Genomic DNA, 25,507 nt, shown 5'->3' on the forward strand with positions numbered 1-25,507 from the left:
AATTCTGGCCATTAAACTTTTCAACCTTGAATTTGGAATCCTCCATTGCTCCCACTCAAATTTGAAAGTCTTGCCAATTTACAGAAATATTCGCTCTGATACCAATTGTTAGGGTTTCAAGCAGATCTGAAGCAAATATGAACTAACAATTATATGCAGATTTAAATACAAAAGATAAAGAAATAAAATAGAACACAAATAACACAGAGATTTAACGTGGTTCACCCAGAATGGGTTACGTCCACCATACACAGCCATCCAATCTTTCTTATTATCTAGCAAAAATAGTACATCAACCTTACAATGCCTTAAGCATCCCAGCTTCTTATAACATGCGTTTTTAGGGCAAAAACAAAGTCGACCTTTTTAGGGTTTTATTACAATGTTGGCGAGGATACGTGCTGAGTGTACAGTACTTTGTTGATCAGTCACCACATTTCAACACATACAAGCAGGTCCCCTGTGGTATCCCCTGCTGCTGACCATACTGCCGCAAAACTCTGCCAACCTGAAATCTCTTGATCACAAAGGGCATCTGCCCTATCAAAAACTGACTCATAAAAACATAAGGCATCTTCAGCCCATCCTCGGCTCAGACCTTGCAATCTGTATATGGTCGCCAGACGACCGTATCGATGTCATCCAACACCCTCCTCCAGTGCTCAAGTTTGCCCAGCTTACGTTGGACAACTAGCCCCCTTGTTTTCATATGCATATGCTCGCCCAACAGGCCTGTCTCTATCCACCAGTGGCCTAACTACTGGAATGTGCTCCCAACACCATACCTTTAGGAGTGTCACGCCAGCTGACAAACTGTCATAACCCAGGTATACCACCTCATGTAAATCCCTATATAAATGAGCTAACATGGCCGATCCCCACGCAAACCTGCGGCCCTGTGTCACCATCTCCTCAAGCACCAATCCCTAACCTACAGAAAATCCCTTCGACCTACGGTCGGGACATAGGAATCCACCTATAAAACCTGCTAGTACTAACGGAAGAGGCGCATAGTCTAGATCCAAGAACTCTTGCCAAGGGATCTCATACCCACACACTGTCTCATCATGAAATATGCGACGCAGTGCCTCTGTTCCACCCTCCTCGGTCTGCTCATACGGCAATAATGCACCTGCTACGGGAATCCGCAATATCCTGTAACAGTCCTCGGGAGTAATCGTCATCTCACCTGTGGCAAAGTGGAAGGTGTTCGTACCACTATGCCATCTCTCTGCGAGCGTTGTAAGTAAACCCCAGTTCACAGTGAACCGAGGCATATCCAATAAAGACGACAAGCCACATCTCTCAATAACATCTAAGTCAGCCTGTGCCAACCGTGGTATCAATGCCCATGGTCTGGGGAACCGTTCGCGTGACTAAACCACTCCCAATCGCTCTTGTCAAAGAGCAACACAAGTCCAATATCAGTTTCCTCATCAAAACAAAGATATCAAAATCAAAATCAAATCAAAACCTTGAAATTTTTTGCAAATCTAATCAAGTTCCACATCATATCATTCCATATCAACTTGTAACACAACTCAAGTTTTCAAAAACCATATCAAAACTTGTAAAACAACTCAAGTCTCCACATCACATTAACTTGTAAAACAATTCAAGTTTCCCACCCATATCAGCTTGTAAAACAACTCAAATTTCCAACCCATATCAACTTGTAACATAACTCAAGTTCCATATCCATATCAGCTTGTAACACAATTCAAGCTCCACACATATTAACTTGAAACAATGCAAATCAAATCAAGGTTCGATCAAAAACACATTAATATCTACATCAATAACTTGAAAAATCGCAAATCAAACCAAGTTATATCAGTACTCATATTGGACAAACTATCAAAAACATTCCACCTCCCTAGGCAAAACTGACCTTATCCTATGTAATTTTTCAGCATTCAAAAATCATCCTATCTTGTAAAACCTACTGCATGCGCTAATTAAATTTGGCTATGCGCTAGACTAAATCCATGCGCTATGTTGTTTTCTCCATGCGCTATCCTATCTACCCTATGCACTAGACTAACTCTACGCGCTCCCCTTTTTTCTCCATACGCGAACTAATCCACCCTAAGCGCTAAAACCGACCCATGCACTAACCTATCCCACGCCTGCGCTACCTATTTGACCCTATGCGCTAGGTCTAACCTATGCACTACATCCCCCTACCCATGTGACCCCCTTTAGACCCTATGCGCTAAGTTTACCCGATGCACTACCCTTTTAACCCTAAGCGCTACCCTATGTCCCTCATGCGCTAACCTAAGGCCATGCGCTAACCTAAAAACTTCATGCACTACCCTAAATATTTTCGGACGCTACCCTAAATTGCAACCCTATGCGCTATGGAATTTTTCGTATGCGCTAAACTAAGACTCCTATGCGCCAAAACGTGAAAACCGCATTTTAAAGATAAAAAACTGACAAAAAATGATCAAATTAAAAATAAATAAGGCGTCAAAAGGGTTGACTTATAGGTGGTCCATATGCGGCAGGCCTCCGATACTTCTGAACGCGCTTGAATCGATGCGTAGAATAGGGAATAGGCATTTTGTCTTCTCTCCAAAAGTCTCTTTCTCCAAGGTCAACAAGTACAAATGAGACAAAACAATGCACTTTTTCCCTTTTATAGGGTAAAATAAAATTAGGGTTAGGGAAATGAGCATGAAATTTGCTCGCGGTCTCCCTCATACCCTCGCACACATCAATTATCGGGAGATGAATCAATTTAAACATTCCACCTAGCCAAAATTTTGCACAACAAACACAATTATCAAATCAAATCAAATTTTCCAAAATTTTGATTCATCTCTCGAGGGGGCATTATCACCATCATTCATCAAATCTGGAGCATGACATGAAAATCCATAAAAACAACATTGATCATAAAATCACAACGACACATCATTTTCTTTGAAATAACATGTGCACACACATCACTTCAAAGAGGGGCAAAATGTAGACATATAAAAATGACCATATTCCTAAATGAATATTTTATGTTCATTTCTCTATTTAATTAAATTACCCGCATTCCTCTATTTAATTAAGTAAAATACTCCATTAAATTCACTATACCTCTTTAAAAGAATAAATCATTTTATTCAATTAAATCCCCTATCCACCTTTTAATTAGATTCAGTTTTTAATTATAATAGTTATCCTAAATTAAATAAATCTAATTTATTTAATTTCCCCATTTGCAATCAAATTGAATTAAATCCATTTTATTCAATTAAAACCTATTATCCTTTCATCCACTTGCAAAATCCTACACCTCCCACTTGCATCCTAACCCTCTTCCTATTTTCTTCTAGAATCCATCTAATCCTAATTAATTAACCCAAACCCATTCATTATCCCCTTTCCCTAAATTTGAGGAGGTCACTTCTCAAATTTGAAGTAAAGTCTTCTAAAAGCATTAAAGCCTTTATCCATTCAACAAGCTAACTTGTTGAATACCCCCAAATTTGGAAGGACTCTTACAAATTTGTCCCCAAAGTCTTCATAACCATTAATGGTTAACTCAACCCTTTAGCATGGTTAAAGAATTTCCATAAACTCAACCTCCATGTAACCCAAGGGTCTCATCAAGCATTTATTGTTTTGACCATAGTTATCCTTAAACCTTTGCACAAGAGTTTATCCTTTGGATAACCCTAACTTAACCTTAACCCTTAACCACTAGGGTAACCATGAGGTCTTCTCAAGCATTTAATGCTTCTTACATCTCCTCTCAACCAACCTTATGTTGACAATTGTCACCATTTCATTGGTGCCAATTGCAAACATGGATTCCCAACTTTCAAACTCAACCCTTGATTGCCTCTTTCAATCCTAGCCATTCATTGCCCTATTTTTGCTATACATAGAGCTCTCATTCCTCCATTTTCAGGATCCAAGTCTTTAGCATCATACTTATACTAAAATCCATTCAAGCTTTCATATATCATTTATGCTCATCATTTAGCCTCTCTTTTAAATAGGAATTAATCTAAATATGCATGTTTAGAGTATGTTCCTTATCATTTAGCTTAATCATAGACTAATATAGCATGCTAGGATAGTCTTGTTTACTAATCGTGTCATCTTATAACTAGTTTGTTGCATTTATAGGATCATGCCTAGCTTAGGATGCATCTCATCTTAAAATCAAACCAAGCATCCCTCGTTCTTGCATTTGTCATCCCTAAACCACTTTGCTCAGTGATCTGAGAGTAAAGACATTGGTTTGAGGGACCTTGTGAGATAGAGAACCATGGAACCAACCTTGGGAAGCTGAGCCATACTTCATGACTCCATAGCTTGCACCAAGAAGTCATGTGGGTGTGTGAGCAAGGCTCCTTAGGCTTCATTTTTCACATTTTAAGTTCTATCGACCCGCTTTTCCCGCATACAAATATTACTAGGCTAATGCAGTCATGTGTTCTCTCCTTCTCCTTACTTATGTTGCTCGTTTATCTCAATAGTAGAGTAGTGAGATCCTAAAGTCCTTGGAGGCTTAATGTGTCTTGTCTCTTTGATATCTTGATAGAATTCTTTTGATGCAACTTTATACTTTACCATGAGTATGCTTAGTCTCATACTCCTGCTAAAGTGGGGGCTAAATGTAGCGTCCTAAATTGTACTCTGTACTCGCCTACAATTTTGTCCTTACTTAGGCCTCACTTTGGCGTTTCATCTTCCAAGGCTCGATTGCAGTGTTGATTCTGCCACTTGTGCTAGGGGGGATTGTTGCAAGGTGTGTGCCCTTGGTCTCCTTGTGTTGTGCAGTGCAAGCGATGAGTTTGCGATATGGCTTAATCGTCTCCTATAGATTCTGTGTTATGCAGTTGTATCAAGCATTAACAGGTCGATCTTTTGGTGCAACGACAACCATGTTTCCAATAAGCTTGTTATAAGTGCAATTGTTGTTGCACCAAAATATTGACCTGTTAATGCCCGATACAACCACTAGGCTAAAAGAATCCATGTGAGGCGATTAAGCCATGTCACAAACTCGAGCACTGCATTGCACAACACAAGGAGAGCAAGGGTGCACACCTTGCAACAATTCCCTCCCCCCCAGCACAAGCGAGGGGTTTGAACCTGTGACAAATCTCTGATACCACTTGTTACAAGTGCGATTGCTTTTGCACCAAAAGATCGACTTGTTCATGCCCGATAAAACCACTAGACTTATAGAATCCACAAGAGATGGTTAAGCCATGTCACAAACCCGAGCGTTGCACTATACAACACAAGGAAACCAAGGGCACACACCTTGCAACAACCTACAATTTTGTCCTCACTTAGGCCTCACTTTGGCATTTCATTTTCCAAGGCCCAATTGTAGTGTTGATTCTACTCACACCACTTAGCAATTCCACATTTTCAACAATTTTCCAGCTCAACCCCCAATTTGGAGTCCTAATTTCCAAGACTGGGATGTATCACACTCTGGGCCTCTTAATTGAGCTCCAAATTGCACCCCCTTAATGATCATCATGAATGGGCGGGAATTTGGATCTCGTGTCGATCCATTGTAGAAATTAGATTTGATTTTCGTCAGTCAGGTATAAAAGGAGGTTTACCCCTCTCATTTTAAACTTAATTGATCAATTTATCATCCTACACTTTAGCAAATTCAAGTGAGCAAGCATTGGAGCGGAAGTGAAGTCAAGTTCAAGTATTGAAAATAACATTCATGATCCATGTTTTATGAAGAAATCCTATATAAAACTGTAATTGCCTTGTGTGAAGACAAACAAAAATTCATCAAGGTAAACATTGTGATTTTCAACATTACATTTCAGATTTAGTCTTTTTCTCAAAAAGAAAATACTTCAATCCTTCATTACATTTATAAATTCAATTTCATGGTTAATTCCAAAACTTGGGTTTGACCTAAGGCAAACCCGTATTCCCAACATATTTCCCTTTCTTTCTATGTGCAGGAAACATGTGTTGACAAGTTGAAAGCACTGAAATATTGAGAGGGGGGGATGAATCAGTATCGCCACTTAATTAAAATAATAAACTTTTTACCAATTGAAGTTGTCCTAAAAAACATCAAATAGACTTGATTGAAGTAAACAATTAATGCATAATAAACAAGAAGAACACAACCACAAGATAAACACCAGAATTCATACGTGGAAAACCCAAATGGGAAAAACCACGGAGACTGTTAGCTTTCAGAAAAATATAACTAGTTATAGTTGTGTTTACAAACAGGTGGCTCACTGCCAGATTACAAAAATGGCTCACTATTGACCTGCTCACTGCAGATACAAAAAGAAACGACTAATTGTCGAAATGCTCACTGCAATTGAAAAGGTTGAATTGAGAAAGTTTGCATCTCCAAATGCACGCGATCAGTTCCAAGTTTAAGCTCAAATTACAAATCTCATACTTTACAGAAGATCCGGTTAGAGATCTTTGCACCACTGTTTTGCAGCAGGTTCGGTAAAGGACTACTGCAATACTGTGACACCAATTACCTTCGTTGTCTGCAACTCTCACATACATTGCTTCTTTCGCACATCACACACACTCTCTCTTGATCGATGTCTTCATTCACCACTCATGTACATGTATATATATCAGAGGGTAAAATTATAGAATACTGTGTCGACCAAGCCCAACACGTTATCAATAAGCTCATGTCGGCATCCACAATACTTCTACACAATTCCTTTACATACTTCTGATTACCAATGCATATGCTGAGATTACCGAAAAAAGGGCAAGGGTCATCCGAACCCAAGAGAACGTACCTATCATCACAAGATTAAGCTCAATATCTCCAAAATGTAGACTCCTCAAGTACCAAGGAAATTGCAATCACAAAATTTGAAGAGATACTTCTGATAGCCATAAAAAACACAAACTCTAAGATACATAATTGATACTAGGATCAACAAGGATTCCTAACACCAGGATATTGGGGTCAATGAGAACTCAATGGGACCTCAAAAGGTCATCATCCAAAGTTGTCCATGCTGCATAATAACTTCTAACCAAAAACCGCAACACCTAAACTACACATACGTACTGACCGCATACAATCCTTGCATAACTATATCCATAACATCCAAGATGACTACATCCCATAACATCCAAGACATCCGGACTGATATCTGGGTTTGCATACACTGTTCGGTAAAGAGCCAAATGACTGGTTTGACATCAATGACAACATTATTCACATGTCTAACAACAGGTGCAGAGTTGTACTCGAGAAATCCGACAGAGTTCATGGTGATGAATAGGTTGGCTTTCAACGATAGAAACTTTGAAGGACTAGAGAAAATTTGTGGTACCTGGTCCCAAAAAAATCAGGCCGAACTTCTAGGAATAGGTTTGACACATCTTTTGTTGAGATCCAAGTTTGTGGCTCATTGGGATAATTGTAGCTTACTTTTTATGTCAAATTGCTTTAATATTTTTTTGTTTTGCCCTAATTTCACAATCAATCAAATTCAACTTAAAAAAGAGGCTAATCACAATCCTAACCCAGATGAATCCAATCATAATCTTAGTCTCTTTGAGCCTAGATCTATTGGATTTAATCCTCTTTCAATGTATGTGTGGATTTAATTGGGCTAGTTAGTGGTTTTATTATCTTAAATTCTACTTCTCAATTTTTACCACATTACAATAAAGTATTGCAGTTGATAAAGTTTTGAAGTCAACACTTATAAATCACATGGAAAATGCAAGTAACCTATATAAATATCTTGTGGGTCTCTTTTCAAAACCGTGTCAAGCAACTTCTTAAATCTTGCGTCGAACATGTGATCTTGAATTTCTTTAGTTGTGAAGGACTCATTATCAAAATCTTGTGCATTATGTTTTTTTTTGGTCAGTAGTAGTTGATATTTGTATTGAGAAACCAAATTTTGTACTAGCCTGAACCAGGTGGGGCTACAAACAGGGAGCCACCTCCCCAAATTCACTTACACTATTGATTTAACTCCCCTCCTAGAGAGCTAGCGATCATGCTAAAGCTCCCATCCTTATCTCTTCTATCTCTCTTCCTTTTAACCTCTATCCAACCTTCCTCTCTAGCATTTTCTAGAAACTTCAAAGTGGAAACACCTAATGTATCCTTTCCCCCTACCTCCAGAATATGCGAGCTAATAGGGCATTCATTCATCGCTCCTTTGGCAAACCCCATCGTTGAACCAGAATAAATCCTAGACTCTTCCATTTTCTCTCTCCCCGCCTAATCAACACAACTATCTACATTAGCATTGTCTTTCACCAAAGCTCCAAAAACCCCTGTCTCACCCTATGTCTGTGGACTAGATATTTTCTCAATCTCCCTATCCATACCACTGTCATCTTTGAGCCCACCACTTAGAACCTGAGGAATCTTTTGATTCACCTCCACCTCCACTGTGTACTATTGAGGAGATACCTCTTTCCACCAAGATGTTGGCTTCAACACTCTACGCCTGTCACAAGAAACAACATTATGCCTAGATTTAAAACATCTCTTGCATCTGAATGGAACCCCTTCAAAATCCACAAGCTAAACCCAACATTTCGAGGTTTGAATAGAGATCTTTGATGGAAGTTGTTTAGACACATCCATCTCCACCAAAATCCAAGCAAAAGTTGTGTAGTAAATTTAAAGATCCTTCGTCAGCCATCAAAAAAATACCTAAAGAGTTCCCCACAACTTCAAAACATGAACCAAACCAAAATTGCATGGGAAGATTTGGAAGTTTGATCTAAAGAGGAATCTGCTCAAAGGATTTCAACAAAGGGTTGAAGGCCAGATGCCATGGCTTCGACATCAATAGACGATTGTCCTCCAGCACCATTGGTTGTCACCAAGGATTTTGTTCTTATCCTTCTCATTTTGAAAAACTACAACAAAAGACCCTTGAGTATGCAGATAAATCTACACACAACCATCCACGATGGGCTCCCAATGAATAAAAATCCACTTGTGAAGATCCCCTAGACTTGGCCATAAACCTCTGAAACACCTAATGAGCCCTAAACAAAAAAAAAACCTTTAATTATGCTCCACTTCTTTCTCCATTTCCTCTGTCAGGTTAACTGTGACAAGCTTAACCATTGGTTTGTTGATTCCTTGCGATTGTGACTCAATATGTGGCTTAGAAGGAAATACTGATCGCCTTGTCTCATTTCCATTCTCGACCCCTTTAACCCATCCATCACCTGCAACCGATCCATTATGGGAACAAATCCCCTAGCCTGGCCATTTTGGAAAAGTACTATCCACACCCGAGCCCGAGAAATTACACACAAACCCAGCCCTGCCCGTACACTCCCAATTAAGAAAATCAACAATATTCATTTGGGTGAATCTGTGTCTTGCAACACAAGCCCAACTCTTGTGCTCATCATGCAAACATCGCCCAACAAAAAACTTCCCTGTCATAGGAACCCTAGCAGTCGGAGTAGCTTGTAACAACTTCATTTTTTTTCTTACTCCCAACATAATCTTATGCATTATGTTGATTATGTCCATGTTTTGAGATCCTTGAGCTTCTTTGACTTGTTTTCTAGTATTGGTTGTGGAAAAAATAAATTAGTAGTACCCAAAGGGTGGTTATTACAACATCGTCACCATCTTGAGGAGAGGGTTTTATCCCAAAACTGTTTGTATTTTGACATTATAAACCTATTCACTAACAAGTTTTTAGGTGACTTTGTCGCAAGCTCCAATCTTATATTAATAGTCTTTCCTAAATGTTTAAAAATATTAAATTATCTCCCATTCAACACAACTTCTCTCTAGTTTTGTAGCCCAACACTAAGTGACTAAAGTAGAGATAAAATATAGCATAACACATTTGAGTTTCCTTGCATATAGATAAAAAATTTGATTGAAAATATTAAGTTGATAACATGGATAGGATATTCAAAGTAAAGCCTACAGAAATTTGATTAGATGACAGTATCCCATTGTGATTAAAAGAATTTAGTTGTCTCACCATCACCTTCTCAAAATCTACCCATTTATTATCATTCCATTCTTCATGATCAACAATGAAAACTTTATTTGAAACTAGCTAACAAGAGGTTCAAAAGGGGTGATCAAAAGAAAGACCTTAAAACCCTATACTTTTTTAAAAAGAAACTAAATTTACCTTATCCTTGTTAAGTATTTGTAAAAATCCCAAAAGAATTTTAGTTCTCACCATCACCTTCTCAAAACCTACCCCATTTATTATCATCACATTCTTCATGATCAAGAATAAACACTTTCTTTGAAGCTAGCTAACTAGAGGTTCAAAAGCGAAGATCAAAAGAAAGGCTTATGGTAAAAAACCCACTAGAACCTCAAATCCACCCCTATTATTAAAACCCAAGTATTCAAATGTAAATGTTTGTCTACCACCTTAAGAACCTCCCCCAAGTGCTAAAAAGTATGTGGGAACTAGGAAAATAAACCGAAGTTAAAACATTCTAGACTTCAAACCCATAATCCCATAAGAGTATGTGGGAACTAGAAAAAAAAAAGCAAAGTTAAAACAATCCCATAAGGAGTCATACAACAACCGCATCTCGATAGAAAAGAGATAAATCTTGAACACAAACCTTCAATAATTGATTTCAAAACTTCTATAAACCATTAAACTATTCTATAGAAAAAACACGAATACCCAGCTTTTCTTTTTTTATTTAAAATAATGTTGTTTGACTTATTGATGGTGTGTTAATATTAAAAAAAAAATTGCATCAAATCAATTATATAACTAGCCTTAATAGTCGATTTAATAGCAAATTTATTAAATATAATCATTATATATTTTTTACACCCTTATAAACTGTACAATCGACCAAATCTAAATTCTTATAAACCCATTATTTTATACACATTGTATTGTAATACTTAATAAATAATAAATAATTAGACATTGCCACATTATCTGTGACGATGTTATTGGGTTGTGTTCTGCTGTGCTTTTGCCTGCATTTTTATCGTCTGTTGCAACTTCTTGTTGGCTGCACTTTCACACTGTTCCCATTTAGGATTTCTCTCTCTTGCAAAGCTTTATTTTAGCATCTACAATAGATAATTTCATTATAAATAATATGAATTTCCGGAAAAAAAAATTAGACATATCCAATTACCTTTACTTCTGTAGCTACTTTTTATCTACTCAAATGATAAATTATAAAGGAAATCATATTTATTTTTACATGAATGTCTGATTTCTTTCCTTTTTTATTTATTATTATATAATCAATGATGAAAAATAAACACCAAATATGACATGAAATTAGTTAATCAATTTCAATTGGATGAATTAGTTAAGTCTCGAAGACATGAAATTCTAAGCATAGCCTTGCGAGAAGAATCATTTGAAAAACAAAATCAAGTATAACATGAATGCTCAAATATAATGTCCGTGCTTTCATTTCATTTACGAGACTTTCCGTTGCTATCTTTTAATATTACAGGCAAACTCTAACAAGCTGAAGTATATCAATAAAGATTTCCTGCACTTTAATGTTCCTGTTCTTTTGGTTTGTAGTAGAACCTCCATCTTTGCATCTCTGGGTGTAAATAAGAGTTTTTTGTGTAATATATAAAAATGAATTCATTCGTGCAAACTGTAAGTGGTAGTATAGAAAAATCTAAAATACCATATACTTTCCATTCTTATTAAAAAGGAAAAAGCTTTTATTCAAATATTCCCTATTTGATGGGCTTCAAAGAGGGCCCTTCAGGGACAACGGGATCACTTTCTTTCGAATTCGTTTATTGTTGTTCTGCTGAAACATGTAGCCAAAGTCCGAAGCAAAAGATACATTTATGAACAATACAATAACTTTACAGCAACTATGACACTAAAATGTGCTTAAAAATCCACTCTAGATCAAAACAATAAATTTTCTTGTTTTTGGAGTTGCTCGGTGGTCGAATTTCTGCATGCTGCTTGGAAGTTGATTGAATATCAGCTAAATAAACAAATAAAAAAACATAAATCAATAAGCAAAGATAACCTAATAAAATCATTATAGTTGTAATTTGTAACCATTCAAATGATACCTCCTATATATCTTCTTCACAAATGTTTGAATTGCTCAGGTCCTTTTTCTTTTGCCCATAGACTTGTTGTTCAACTGCAAAATTCGCTTCTCCAACTGCTCAAGCTTGTTACTTACATGACCAATTATTTCACTTTGCATTTGGTTTCTCTGGTGCAGATCCTCAATCACCTTATTCAATTTCTTGTTTTCTTCAAGTGCATTTTCCACAGCTATGATGGTGCTTTGACCTTTAGACTCATTATCATCGTCCTTCTGTCTCTGCGAAAATGATTTCATATCTTTATTAGTCCCTCCCCTCTTTTTGACACAAGCAGCCTCTTCTGAATTATTGGCTTGTACTGAAATCTTTGCTTCAGATATTTCATCTTGCTGTGATGATTTCCCTTGGTTGGAGGTATCTTCACCTGTTTTACGGAAATTGTTAAGAGGAAAGGGAACTTTATCTAAAAGAGTAGAGAATGGTTGGCCAGCATTTAGAACTGAACAGAATAAGAAATACAAGTGGGTCATTTAGAGTATGGTTCCATGGCCGGGGACAGGTGTTGCTGAGAGAAACTGGAGGTTTTTCCAGAGGAAGGGCTCTATAGATGGTTTAACTTTTTTGGTTAAGTGGAGGTGAAGAATTTTAGATGAGAAATTATATAAATTATATACAAATAGATGTTTCAGAAAAATTATAGTTTAAAAAAAACAAAATTATAGTTTAAAAAAGAAAAAATGTTAGGCAAACTATTACATAGACGAAAAAAAAAAATCTCTAAGCTGGCGGAGAAACTTCAGCCCTCTCCATATTTTTTCTATAATTCAAAAGAGATGTCATTCAAGCTGTCACATAAATATAAATGTCCCTATAAGCGAAACCTTCTAACACCCTACCTAAAACCAAATTAAATTTTGTAGTTACATGTAGGGCTTCTATTTTATAAGGATTCATTAATCCTGCTGGCCTCTTTTCAATTCCATAGAATTGTCTGCAGATGTGAACTAGGAGCCCAAGGCCTTCCATGGAAGAGCATCTTTAAAAATATGTGTAATACAAAACCAGATGGATTGAGTTTAAAGGCTTCTAAACTTTAACATCTTTTTCTTGAATGCACAGACAACTGGTCTTGATTTTAAAAATTCCTTTTATAATATTAAAACAAGTTTTAACATATACTCTTAAATAAACTATATATAAAAAAAATCTGATGTAAAAATATATATGCCAAGGATAAATACAGGACTTGATAGCAAAATCTTTGGTAATTCAACTAACTTTTCAATGTTTATTATAGACTATTGTATTTACAACTATGAAATTTATTAAACAAAAAGCTAATTAAGGAATCTAATTTCAGACATGTGCCAATAATAAAAATAAAAGTCAACCAATGTTGGCAGTGGGCCAGCGTCCCTCGTGGGGATTCTCGACATGGTTTAACAGCCTTTTGTGGATTCTATAAGTCTAGTGGTTGTATCGGGTATTGACAGGTCGATCTTTTGGTGCAACGGCAACCCTAGCTTGTAACAAGTGGTATCAGAGCTTGGTCACAAGTTCGAATCACGTAGGCCGTGGCGAGTGACGCTGGGAGGGGGATTGTTGACAGTGGGCCAGCATCCCTCGCGGGGATTCGCGACATGATTTAACAGCCTCCTGTGGATTCTATAAGTCTAGTGGTTGTATCGGACATTGGCAGGTCGATCTTTTGGTGCAACGGCAACCCTAGCTTGTAACAACCAGTTCAACCCTAGCTTATAACAACCAGTTCATTAAAAACATTCTCACCTTTATGGAGTCCCTCAGAGCTTTCCGTACTTTGAATACTGTGCTCGCTAATAACCTTTTTCAGTTTCTCTTCATTCTTTTGAACAATGTTGGCAGCATCATTTGCTTGCAGAGGTGCTTCATTATATTTCTGCGCTTGGCCTTCAGAAATCTGGGATTTGATCTGATCCAACATTTCAAAGGCCTCTTGAAGTATGGCATTCCTGTACGTAAGTAAAAATTATAGTGGGAATTATATGCCAACTTATTTTTAGATTAATCTGAATTTCTTGAAAAATACCAAGAATTGCAAAGGATTTTGTATAAAACATATAAAATCTTAAGCGAATCGGAAAAATAGGTTAAGAATTATGCTTCCTTGAAGCTTTCTCAACCTGCTGGCAGATCCGAAATCCTCTTCCATTGCCCCAGATTCACTAGTCTCTAACTGAGGCATATCTGAACTTATCTGCTCTTGGTCAACAATAGAAACATCATCATTATCATTTACATCTCCACCGCTTGAAAAGGTTTCAGCCTCTGAAGAATCTTCAACAGGTTCCAAAGAAGAATCTTCTAAAGTTCCAGAAGAATCTTTTAAAGGTTTAGAGGACCCATTTGCAGTCCCAGAGGAATCCATAGTTTCATTGAGTGAAGCCATTTTTTCTTTTTCTTTTGGATTTTTCATTTGCTGTGAAGGTTCCATTTTTTTTACAACAGAAAAATCCTTATTATTTTCAGGATCTTTCTCACTGAGTATGACTTTCTTTGCTAGCTCAGTTTCCAAAGAAGTTAAGTCTGTATTGGATGAAGAGGCAGCATTGGACTCCGAAGCTTGAATGTCTATAAGTACACGTTGTACTTCAGGGGAACTTTCTTTGTTTGAAAGTACAGATTCTTCGGCTTTTTTAGTAGGTGGTTCACTTTCCAGGGTCTTTTCCACAATAATGGCATCTACAGTTACTTGAAGCTTTATCAGTTCACGGATTACAGCTTTCCTTGATTCCCGCACAATTGTGTCCACTCCCTGTATAGTAACATTAAACTCAGAATCATTAATTTTATGCAAAGCTCTTCCTCGATAACCATAAAGCGTAAAATGTGCATAAAAACTCTTCAATCAATACACAAGATTAAAGAACATTGCAAGATTAAAAAAGAAGCATTGAAAAGAATAGTAGCCCAGCAACTATGACTGGGCAAGCCCATATAACTTCTGAGGTGTACACAGTCCTTTATGTGTTCAGCAGATAAATTGGATTTCAAACTTGTAACTATTGTCTATGTTTTCAAATGGAGCAACTGTCTAACAAATGAAAAGAATGATGTGGAAGAAAAAATTTTGAACAGAGACAAATGGCACAGGTTTCAGAAATCGAGAAAGCTGAGTGAGAATAAGGATAAAAAACAGATTCCACTAAGACAAAGAAGTGAAAAAGGAGAAACTTAAAATTGTTAGGAACAAGAAGAAAAATAAGAGAAAAGGCTACAATATACATTGATGTCCACAAATTACCCAAACAAGACTAGGGACAGTAGAGTAGCGCTAAGCCAACTCTAATTATAAAAGAAAGTGTAGAAAAGTACAAAAGTTCATACAGAACATGGAACTCAGTAATGGAAGAACATGTTCGAAGGTACTAGAGAATAATCTGGGGCCCTGCGCTGAGAAGTTAGGGTAACATCTATCCAACATTCACAATGCACTATGGGTGAGCTTTTACATAAGTGGTCCCATGCTGGGAGCTTCAAAAGTCTCATGCAGGAAGCTTCATGATTTTTTTTATGGCACAGGAGGTTCCACAAAATGAGGAAAGAATTGCCATAGGATGAATTGAATTTTTATCTCTTTTTAGTTCTTAGATTCCTCGCAATTGCGTTTATGTAGGAATTAAAAATTTCTCCAACATAGGTCCCTTTTTTCGCCACATGATGTCATTAGAAGGTATGTACGGCTTTTCAGCATTAGCTGCTGCTAGAAAATCCATGTGACCACCAACTTCCTAAAATTCTAAACTATTTTTTTTTAACATTGCCTGCTGAGCTATAAAATCTATGAGATCCCCTGATTGTCAAAGGCGCCTAAAAATACTTAACAGCACCTGCTGAGAAATTTTTGGTAGCCCCCCTCCATGGGACCATATCTTTTAAGCTTTTCCATTAAGAAAAAGCCCCAAAAAATCTAAAAGATGTACTGTTTAAGTCTCTCAGTATGCTTTCTTTAGAGGGCTTCTCCTTCTTAATAAGTTGGCTACTGGTGAAAATTGTGCTTTCTCTGGGCCTGTGGAGAAAATAAGTCTATCAAACATTTATTTTGGTTGCATTTATGCTAAAGACTATGCGGCCTTTATGGACTGGGAAAGATGTCAGTGCACGATATCCTGTTTTGTTTGGTTGCATTGCTTGCTCCAAGTGTCAAAAGTCCAAAATTTTGTCACATACCCCAAATGAACCAATTTTTAGTAGGCATTTCAATCACACTTCCAAAGTGAAATTGCATATATAATCTCATAAATACTTGGGATAAATGAAGTATTTTGTTTATTAGAAAGAAATATTCTCAACATTTAGCTAATAATAAATAATCAAAGCCAAAGAAAAACATTATAAATTGTTTAGAACTGACTAGATTCAAGTCTCTGGTCAAATACATTGTATGGGGCTGTGTATTGTGCTCCAAACTCTTTAAATGAATCTGCACATGGGAGCCTCACTCAATCTTTAGAAAACAAATGCCTGAAACTCCATTAAAGATGGCATGGGTCTGCAGCATAGTTCCGCAGAGTTTCCTAATGTGTGTGTGGGGGTGGGGGCGGCAGCATGGGGGATGGGTTTCGAGGATGGGGGACCAAAGGCCTAAATTTAGGGACAGTAGTAGAGCAGCAGTGGGGGTTGGCGCTGATATACATATAATACTTTAAAAAATAGTTATAAAAAGATCTATAAGAATTACAAATGAAACTTCGACAAATTGGTAAAACTTCAAAATTACTAGACTTTGAAGTTTGAAGTGAACATTAACAATTTGAATATAACAATGAACAATTAGAATAAAAAACTTATATTATATTCAAGATTTCTTGATGATTGCACTGAGTACAATGATGATTACAAATGTTCAAAATAACAAAATGGAGTGAAGTGGAGCCTCTAACGATCCCCAAACTCCTCATCACTAGAATTGATAGAATCCACATGGTCAAGCTCCTCCAAACTAACACCAACCAGCCTTGCCTGTGATTGTAGTATCCTCATCAATCTGTGTTGGCTTCTCTAGATCTACATCTCACCATGCTGCTAAGCACACCTCGTATAAAAGTGTGTTACAGTTAATGAGATGCAATGCATTATGTACAACCACAAGCTTCTAGAGGCAAGCCAATTCCTCTTAAGGGAGTGGATAAAGCTACAAGTAGACCAATTCCTCTCAATAGCGGAAGAACTGGAAACCTAAAATAGCAAATGAATAGTTAGAGTGGTAGTTAAAGAATTCAGTCTGTTGGATTGTTGGCATTGACAAAACCGGTCAATCTAGAGAACCGGTATATGTGCTAAAGTTTGTCATTGATGTCCAACACTTACTGGTGAAGACACTAACCGGTGAAGTGGCATAGGTAGAGTGGTGTTGCTTTTCAATAAGCAAAAGTGATGACTTACAATACATGGAAACGACATTGGTATTGAATGATTAAAGGTTCAATCAGCTCAAGGAAAGATAAACTAAGCCAACCGGTCTATCATTCAGGAAGATCGGTCACTTTGATGATAGTGAAGTCACAAAAGGTAACTCAGGCAAGAAAACTTGTTTGTTTAAACAAACCGGTAACTCATTGGTAATCAGGGGAAAAGACTTGGTGCTAGCACAACAAACCGGCAATCAAAGGACGAACCCGTAATATAGAAGTGCAGTGGCATACCGATACACCCGTATGACAGAAGGAAGACAGGTGATCACCATAAATCTTGGAGCGGTGATCAGTTATTCAGTTGCAGTGGCAAAGGATGAGTTGGTGAGCTTGTGTCTATGCCAAATCATATGTTGGTAAGGTCAACTTTCAGTTATCATGCAGTCAAGAATGATTACATGCGGATTTTCTAGTTCGCACTTTTTTGGCTAAACACGACTCAGAAGTTTCTATCTTTGGGAGATGCGGTGGCAAAATTGGTTGAACACTTGGCAAAATTGCTGTAAGGCGCGCAGAGAAAGAGTGGGAGATTTTGAATTTGAAATCTTCCGAAATCCATGATTGGTTTGATTGAGGGAATGCCTGAAGGTGTCGGCAAAAAATGTATAAAGTGTTCTTGAAGTTCATTTAGAAAGTTTTGATCATGAAACTTGCAACAAGGAGAATTTGTTGAAGGCGATCCAAAGTGAAGATTAGAGAGAGACGAAGTGCTAAAAGGTATTAGCACAGTACAGTGTGTTTGAGGTAGATCAACTAAGTGCAGAGTCGAGAGATAGTGAACCGGCAGAGTGCAGAGCCGAAGGTCAGAGGACCGGCAGAGTGCAAAGCCGAAGGTCAGGGGACCGACATAGTGCAGAGCTGAAGGTCTGAGGATCGGTAGAGTGCAGTGCCGAGGGATAGGTGACCGACTGAGTGAAGAGCCGAAGGTGTAAGAAGGAAACTGGTGTTGTGCAGAGAAGACACAACCAGTGTGTATTGAGTGTGATGTTGTTGGCATATGTGCAAGAGTATGATGACATGATGATATTGTATGTTGTCATTGATGTCAATATGCTAAGAAGTGAACCGGTATATTGAAGTTAAGCAACTGGCAAAGAGAACCGGTATGGTGGTGTAAACCGGTATATGTGCAATAAGTGAAGCGGTATGCTTGTCCAAGTGAACCGGTATGATGTTGTGAACCGGAACCGGTATGTCGGAACGAGAACCGGTACATGGAATGTGGTAGGACTACCGGTTGGTAGTCTTAGCTTCAGGGTTTCTGGTTGAAGTGTTCCAAGCCCGATGACATTGTGTGATGAGTGAGCATTGTAATGGAGATCAAATCATGTTGCCACGTCAGTCTCGTGCACGTGAAGGATCTTGCATGAAGAAGATTGATTCTATCTACCTCGGGAATGTGCAAAGTCTTTGCAAACGGTGGAGAATGCGTGATGGGTTATCGCCTCCATGAAGCGGTGAAGAACAAACGTGGGAGAATGTCTTGAGATCTGTTCAAGACCGTTGTATTCAAATGCAAAGTGCTCAATGGTCAGGATTGAACCGATCAATTGCTTAACCTAAGTGTTTAGGGTTTAGGGTTTATGTTGCCGACCTATCTATGTTCTATAAGGTCGATGTTGTGTTTCATGTTGAGGTTGTTGGCAAATATTGTGTGTGTATCTAAGTGTAGAGATACGTGATTCTTGCCAGACTAGATAAGAGGATTGATATCTGCCTAGTGTGTGTGCAAAAGGAAGGAACTAAAGCGGATCTACATTGGCATTGAGTGCTATTTGTAGGTCCCGGAGACAATTGAGAGGGGGGGGTGAATCAGTTGTCAAATAAATTCAAATCAAAAACTTATTAACCAACTTAATGCTTAATACCGGTAAGACAGTTAAGTATGCCGGTAAACAGTGTTAACAGAAAGTTGCAATACCGGTAAGAATTAATGCATGAAACATAAGCACAAAGTCATCCACAACACATGACACCAATATTTGTACGTGGAAACCCTGTAAGGGGAAAAACCACGGTGGGAAACCTTACCCACAATCAGATGATACTACTGCAGATAGTAAGTGTACAAAGAGGGGTCTGCACGTGCAGAAAGGCCAACAGCCTAGAGCTCACTACTCAATCACAAATGGGAGTCACACTGACTACAGTTGGATGGTTAAATCCAATGAGAATGTACTGCACAAAATAGCATCTTCATATGATGGATTCAGTACCGGTGTAATGCTGATATGCTTCTACAAAAGCCTAACTTCACCTTCAAATGATGTCTTCGTGTATATCCCTGCTTGATCTCACATATACCTTCCTTGAATCTTTTTCGCATTCCACACTTGATCTTACAAATAAGATCTTACATTTATACCATACCCTGAGACCAATTTTAGTAGGTCGGCTCTACAAGATATTACAATAAAAACATTTTACAAACAATACAATATCCGATGCAATAACCGATTGAACATGTCGGCTTAATGCATTTACAACAATAATAAATCATCTCCATAGCGTGCCATGCTGATCTGGAAAAGATAAGCCTGCCGGTGTAACCCTAGATAACCTGGACCTATTTGCCGGTAAAAGCAAATATGCAAATAAGAATATACCAATGATTATTACTTCAAAGTAAAGTGTCCACATGATGTCTTCGACATTACCAAGTGTGCAGGTACCGGTTAACATTATATCCTGCCGATTAACCATATACCGGTAATTGTTTGCACAGTTTACTGTTTGCTGGTGAATGTTGTTGGATCTCCAAAGTAGGTGTATTTAGCAGGTGTTGACATCAATGACAAAACCATACCAAAATACCAACACTATTACCAGATCATTGTAATACCTGTTGATCTTTAACTACTTCAACAATTGGAAAATCCCTTAACCGAGTAGCTTTAACCAGCTTGCTGTAAATCCTTAACAGGGTGACTCAAAGCCATTGAGTTCATAAAATCCTCTGACAAGGTAACCTCTAACAGGGTTTGACCCTTAACCAGGTATTCTAGCCATCCCTTAACCGGGTGATCCCCAACAGGATCGGTTCCTAACAGAACTTGTTGTAACAGTCTTTAACAAGACTAGGCTTCTAATAGAGCAGACTTCTAAAGAGTTCAAAAACAGCTTGTGGGTATTCATCCCCACCGTGGTTTTTCCCAGTTGGGTTTCCACGTGAAAAATGTGTGTGTCATGTGTGATGCCTCTTTCATGTGATGCTTTGTTATTTTCTGTCAAGCGGTGAATCATGTTATGCTAGTAAATTATTGTGTCTCTGATGATAGATTATCTGTTTATGCATAAGGACAAAGTGGAAATGAGGAAGTAGGTTGTGTGGAAAGCTAAGAAGATTGACCGGTTCATGTCTTTCACAATTGCACTGTGTTTAACCGGTAGTAGTTTGGTTTGGACCGGTGTTAGGGATTGCCAGTAGTTTATAGTCTGCAATCAAACCGGTTCAGGAGAAGTTTTTTTTTGTTTTGTGCCTGTACTGATTCACCGGTTTGGTACTCACTTTTCATCATTGAGTTATCAATTGGTATCAGCACGTCCTCCAGGTCCTCTGAGTTGTAAGCTTAACCGCTTGAGGGAAAGATCCTATTGTAATGATGAAGAGGGAAGGTCCAAAGTTCAATAGAGATAACTTTAAAATATGGAAGGACAGAATGAAGATATACATCAGAAGCATGGGTGCTCAACATTGGAGCTATGTTGAGAACGTTTATGTTATCCCTACTGGTACTCTCACCGATGACCAAAAGAGAGAGATTCAGGAGAATGGGCAAATCATGGAAGCCCTAATCAGTAGCTTATCTGACATTGAGTTTATTGATGTCCAGGATAAAGACAATCCCAAAGAAGTATGGGATACTCTTGAGAATATCTATGGAGGTGATGAACATGTAAAACAAGCTAAGGAAGAAAGCCTTAGAGGGAAGTTTGAAGACATGCGGATGGTTGAAGGTGAGACCATTCAACAATATGGAATACGAATCAAAACCGTTGTTGGAGATATCAAAAGTGCAGGTGGTAAAATGGAAGATTCCACTGTTGTCAACAAAGTTTTGAGATTCTTATTACCGGTCTATGCAATAAGGGTTGCTGCTATTCAGGAGTTGAGATAAATAGACAAGACTAAGGTATCCCTAGACTCCATCATTGCAAAGTTGACAGCCTATGAGCTAAATAGTTTTGATGGTAGTGTTCAAAAGACCGAATCATCTTTTAGAGCATCTGCTGCACCATCCAGAAAAGGAAAAGAAGTAAGCACCAGCAGTCAACCAAGACAGAGCAGAGAAACGGATGATGAGGAGATTCTGATATAATTTGAAGCTCTTCTTGCCAAGAGACTTCCTAAGGGAACTAGCAAATACAGAGGTAAGCTTCCTTTGAAATGCTTCTCTTGTAACCGAATAGGACACATCGCTATAAACTGTCCTAATGGTGATAGCAAGGACAAACCGGAAAGGTTCAAGAAATTCAAAGGAGGAAGCCGGAGAAACTATTTTGTAGCAGTTGATGAAGGTGTCACAGATGAGGAATCAGAAGATGAAGAAAATGAAGATATTGTGTTTGTTGCAGTCAAGGAGGATGTGTTAGACAAGAAGGCTCTTGTCTCCTGCTTTGATAATTCCAATGAGTGGATTATTGACAGTGGTTGCTCTCACCATATGATTGGTGACCGGAGCAAGTTTATATCCCTGGAAGAGTATGATGGTGGTGTGGTTCGTTTTGGTAATGACGCACCATGTATGGTCAAAGGCAGAGGGTCCATCTCTCTAAATGGAAAGAGCAGTGCTGACAATGTGTATTGGGTGGAAGGTCTCAGACACAATCTATTGAGTGTTGCCCAGCTGAATGACGGTGGACTCACTCTGGAATTCAAAAATGGAGTCTGCAAAATCAAAGGAAAGAATGGTGAATTGATGGCCACCGGTATGCAGACCAAAGGTAACTTATTTCAGCTGAATGCAAATATAAGTACATGTCTTATGGCTAAGTTTGATGATAGCTAGATATGGCATAGGAGACTCTACCATGTAAACTTTGATAACATTGTGAAGGCCAGTAAGACCAAGGCAGTTAGAGGATTACTTGTGCTGAGCAAACTGGAAAATCCTTTGTGCAGAGAGTGTCAACTAGGGAAAATGTCTTCCTCAACCTTCAAAGGTAAATCTTTCACTGCTGACAATTTACTTGATCTTGTGCATATTGGTTTGTGTGGTCCTATGAAGACTAGGAGTGTGTAGGGAGATAGGTATTTTATGATTCTTATAGATGATTGCTCAAGAATGATGTGGGTTACATTCTTGAAGGACAAATCTGAAGCTTTTGGAAAGTTCAAAGCCTTCAGAGCACTAGTAGAAAAGGAAAGCGGTAGAAGAATCAAATGCCTTAGAACTAATAGAGGGGAATTCACTTCTGGTGAATTCAACAAATATTGTGAAGAGAATGGCATCAAGAGGCAACTGTTTGCCCCCCGGACTCTACAACAGAATGGCTTAGCAGAGAGGAACAACCGGACTGTGGTTGAAGCGGCTAGAACTATGCTGATCCAAGGAAAAGTTGCTCACACCTTTTGGAGAGAAGCGGTGAGCATTGCAATCTACACAATGAACCGGGTACTCATCAAGAAAGGAAAGGATGAGACTCCTTATGAGTACTGGACCAACAAGACACCAGTGGTAAGCTACTTCAAAGTGTTTGGTAGTAAATGTTATATCAAGAGGAGTGAACATCAGAGCAAGTTTGATGCTAAATGTGATGAGGGAATATTCCCAAGGTATTCCACTAAGAGCAAAGCTCTCATATGTTTCAACAATAGGACTCAGAGAATTGTTGAAAGCATCAATGTTAGGGTTGATGAAAACTCTGGGAAACCTGAGGAAACCGGCAGTGAGCAAGTAGGAGATGAACTGGTAGTAACCTTCTGGGAACCAGTTGCAAATCAGCCTAGTACCAGTAATTGTGCTCCTACACCGGTGGATGCGAATGCTGATGAAGATGAGGATGATGAAGAAAAGCAAGAGGAAGCTGTTAAGAATATACCTAGGTATGTCAAACTCAATCATGATCCAAAGCAACTCATAGGAGACAAGGATGCAAGAATCCTTACAAGAAGAAAGGTCAGAGAAAACACATGTATGATCTCTGAATTTGAGCCTAAATCATTCAAAGAGGCACATTAAGATGAAGATTGGATCAAGGCAATGGAAGAAGAACTTGATCAGATAGAAAAGAATGATACATGGTCCTTGGTACCCAGGCCGGAGCATAAAAATGTCATAGTGCAGAGTTGAAGATTTGAGGATCGGTAGAGTGCAATGTCGAGGGATAGGCGACCGACTGAGTGAAGAGCCGAAGGTGTAAGAAGGAAACTGGTGTTGTGCAGAGAAGACACAACTGGTGTGTATTGAGTGTGATGCATATTGAGATCTGATCAAGCTATTAGTAGCTAATTCAGCAAATCATCCATCTGTTTCTTTCTAACAACTGCAACATAAATCCCTTAACCAGGTGGACTTTAACAGGTCCCTATTGTAAATCCCTTAATCGGGTGACATCTTAACTGATGTTCTAAGTCCTCTAACCAGGCTACCTTTAACAGGGTAAAGGCACTAACTGGCCTTGATCAAAATCCCTTGACCAGGTGGCACCTAACAGTGTCTTTGTAATCTCCTAAAAGGGATGGCTCCTCACAAGGCGTACTTCAGAAGAGTACAAATTTTGTGAGTTCCTACTCACACCGTGGTTTTCTCCCTTTTGGGTTTCTACGAGATAACTCCTTGGTGTCACTGTCAACTTTTCATGCTTGAATATTTTACTTCAGTGATTAAGTATATTGTTGGATTTTAGATGAATGCAGATTTAAGATAAAAGTTAAATTGTGAAAATTTGATTAAGTGCTAATTCACCCCTCCCCTCTCAGGACCAATTGGGACTAACACAGTCCATGCATATTCCACCATAAAATTGGGTCCTCTTGTACCATAGTTGCCCTATCCATCTCGGCCTCCTCAAAATAACACGAATGATTCCGGCCTCTATAAGATCATACATCTTTTGGAGGGCTCTCATGAACCCTGCTTTCACCTAGCATCCTATATGGGTGTAAATCTACAAGGCCTTTGCATGCACCATTTGGTGTAACTCTTCTTGCTCCTCCTCAACCCTCTTGCACTTGAGGCACTTTACTCACTCTTGAGTCTTTTGCTCATCCTCAACCTTCTTGTTGAATTGATTTTGTGAATAAAAATGAGGACTTTAGGGTGTTTCATAGGGTTTGGAAGGCTTAAGTGGGCCCCATTAGCCACTAGGGTTCAGCCTTGGGCACTAGTTTCGAAAAAAAAAAATTTAACTTAAAACACCTTTTTGGTTTGCTGGCCACAAGAGACGCCTAGGCACCCTCGAGATGGTCGAGTGACTCTTGTAGTCCCTCACACGTCTCGAGAATGCCATGCCAACATCCTCAAAGAATTAATGAATGTGGTGGTGTAGTGAGGAGACGTTTCCCCCATGTCCCCATCTCAAGAACGTACCCATCCTAGAATGTGGGGTTTTTTGGGGAGGACGCATCCTCGTGGAACACTAGTTTGTAGTCACTACCATAAAAAAGGATGAGATGGGATTGACTCACCCTCGTATTGGTCATGGATAAAAGGGGATGAGCTAAAAATGGGCGCTTTGCAGAATTTTGCAAGGGCATTGTTGTAGGGTTCATGTGCTATGGAATGTTTTTTCAGGTTTGGGCAATTCTAGGGATGAAATGATAGAAGGTGCACTAAGGAAATTCATTTAGGTAAGGAAAAGAACACAAAAAAGGATGGGTGATAGCATTTGATTCCTAGCTGGAACAAGTAAGAGTTTTCCTTTGACATGTTTCATCAAATGATAAGATATTCGTCAAGATTATCTTTCTACAAGTTAGATCAGTAAATTATCGATAACATTTATAGTTATTGGAATTTATTCCTTTAAAGGATATTCTTGTTCAGCTATTGCTTGAAAGTGTGTAGTAGGGGTCTAAGATAAAATCTTG

The 25,507-nt window shown here is 38.4% G+C and overlaps 1 protein-coding gene across 3 annotated transcripts in view; it reads right to left on the bottom strand.

Moving 5' to 3' along the window:
• Positions 1 to 11,402: 11,402 nt before the first annotated feature.
• LOC131072577 (RNA polymerase-associated protein CTR9) overlaps positions 11,403 to 25,507 on the bottom strand; it is a 42,166-nt gene continuing 28,061 nt past the window's right edge. Inside the window, exons 2-5 of one of the 3 annotated variants that reach the window (XM_058008765.2) lie at positions 14,185 to 14,816; positions 13,811 to 14,013; positions 12,041 to 12,446; positions 11,403 to 11,923 (exon numbers count right to left, since the gene is read on the bottom strand). In XM_058008765.2, the coding sequence (XP_057864748.2) occupies positions 12,076 to 12,446; positions 13,811 to 14,013; positions 14,185 to 14,816 (1,206 nt within the window). In that variant the 3' untranslated portion in view covers positions 11,403 to 11,923; positions 12,041 to 12,075. Of the gene's footprint in view, positions 11,950 to 12,040; positions 12,447 to 13,810; positions 14,014 to 14,184; positions 14,817 to 25,507 lie in introns of those variants that run through there. The other 2 variants (XM_058008766.2, XM_058008767.2) reach the window with 2 other exon arrangements.

The sequence above is a fragment of the Cryptomeria japonica genome, chromosome 10 (genome assembly GCF_030272615.1).
Source record: "Cryptomeria japonica chromosome 10, Sugi_1.0, whole genome shotgun sequence".
Lineage (NCBI taxonomy): Eukaryota > Viridiplantae > Streptophyta > Pinopsida > Cupressales > Cupressaceae > Cryptomeria > Cryptomeria japonica.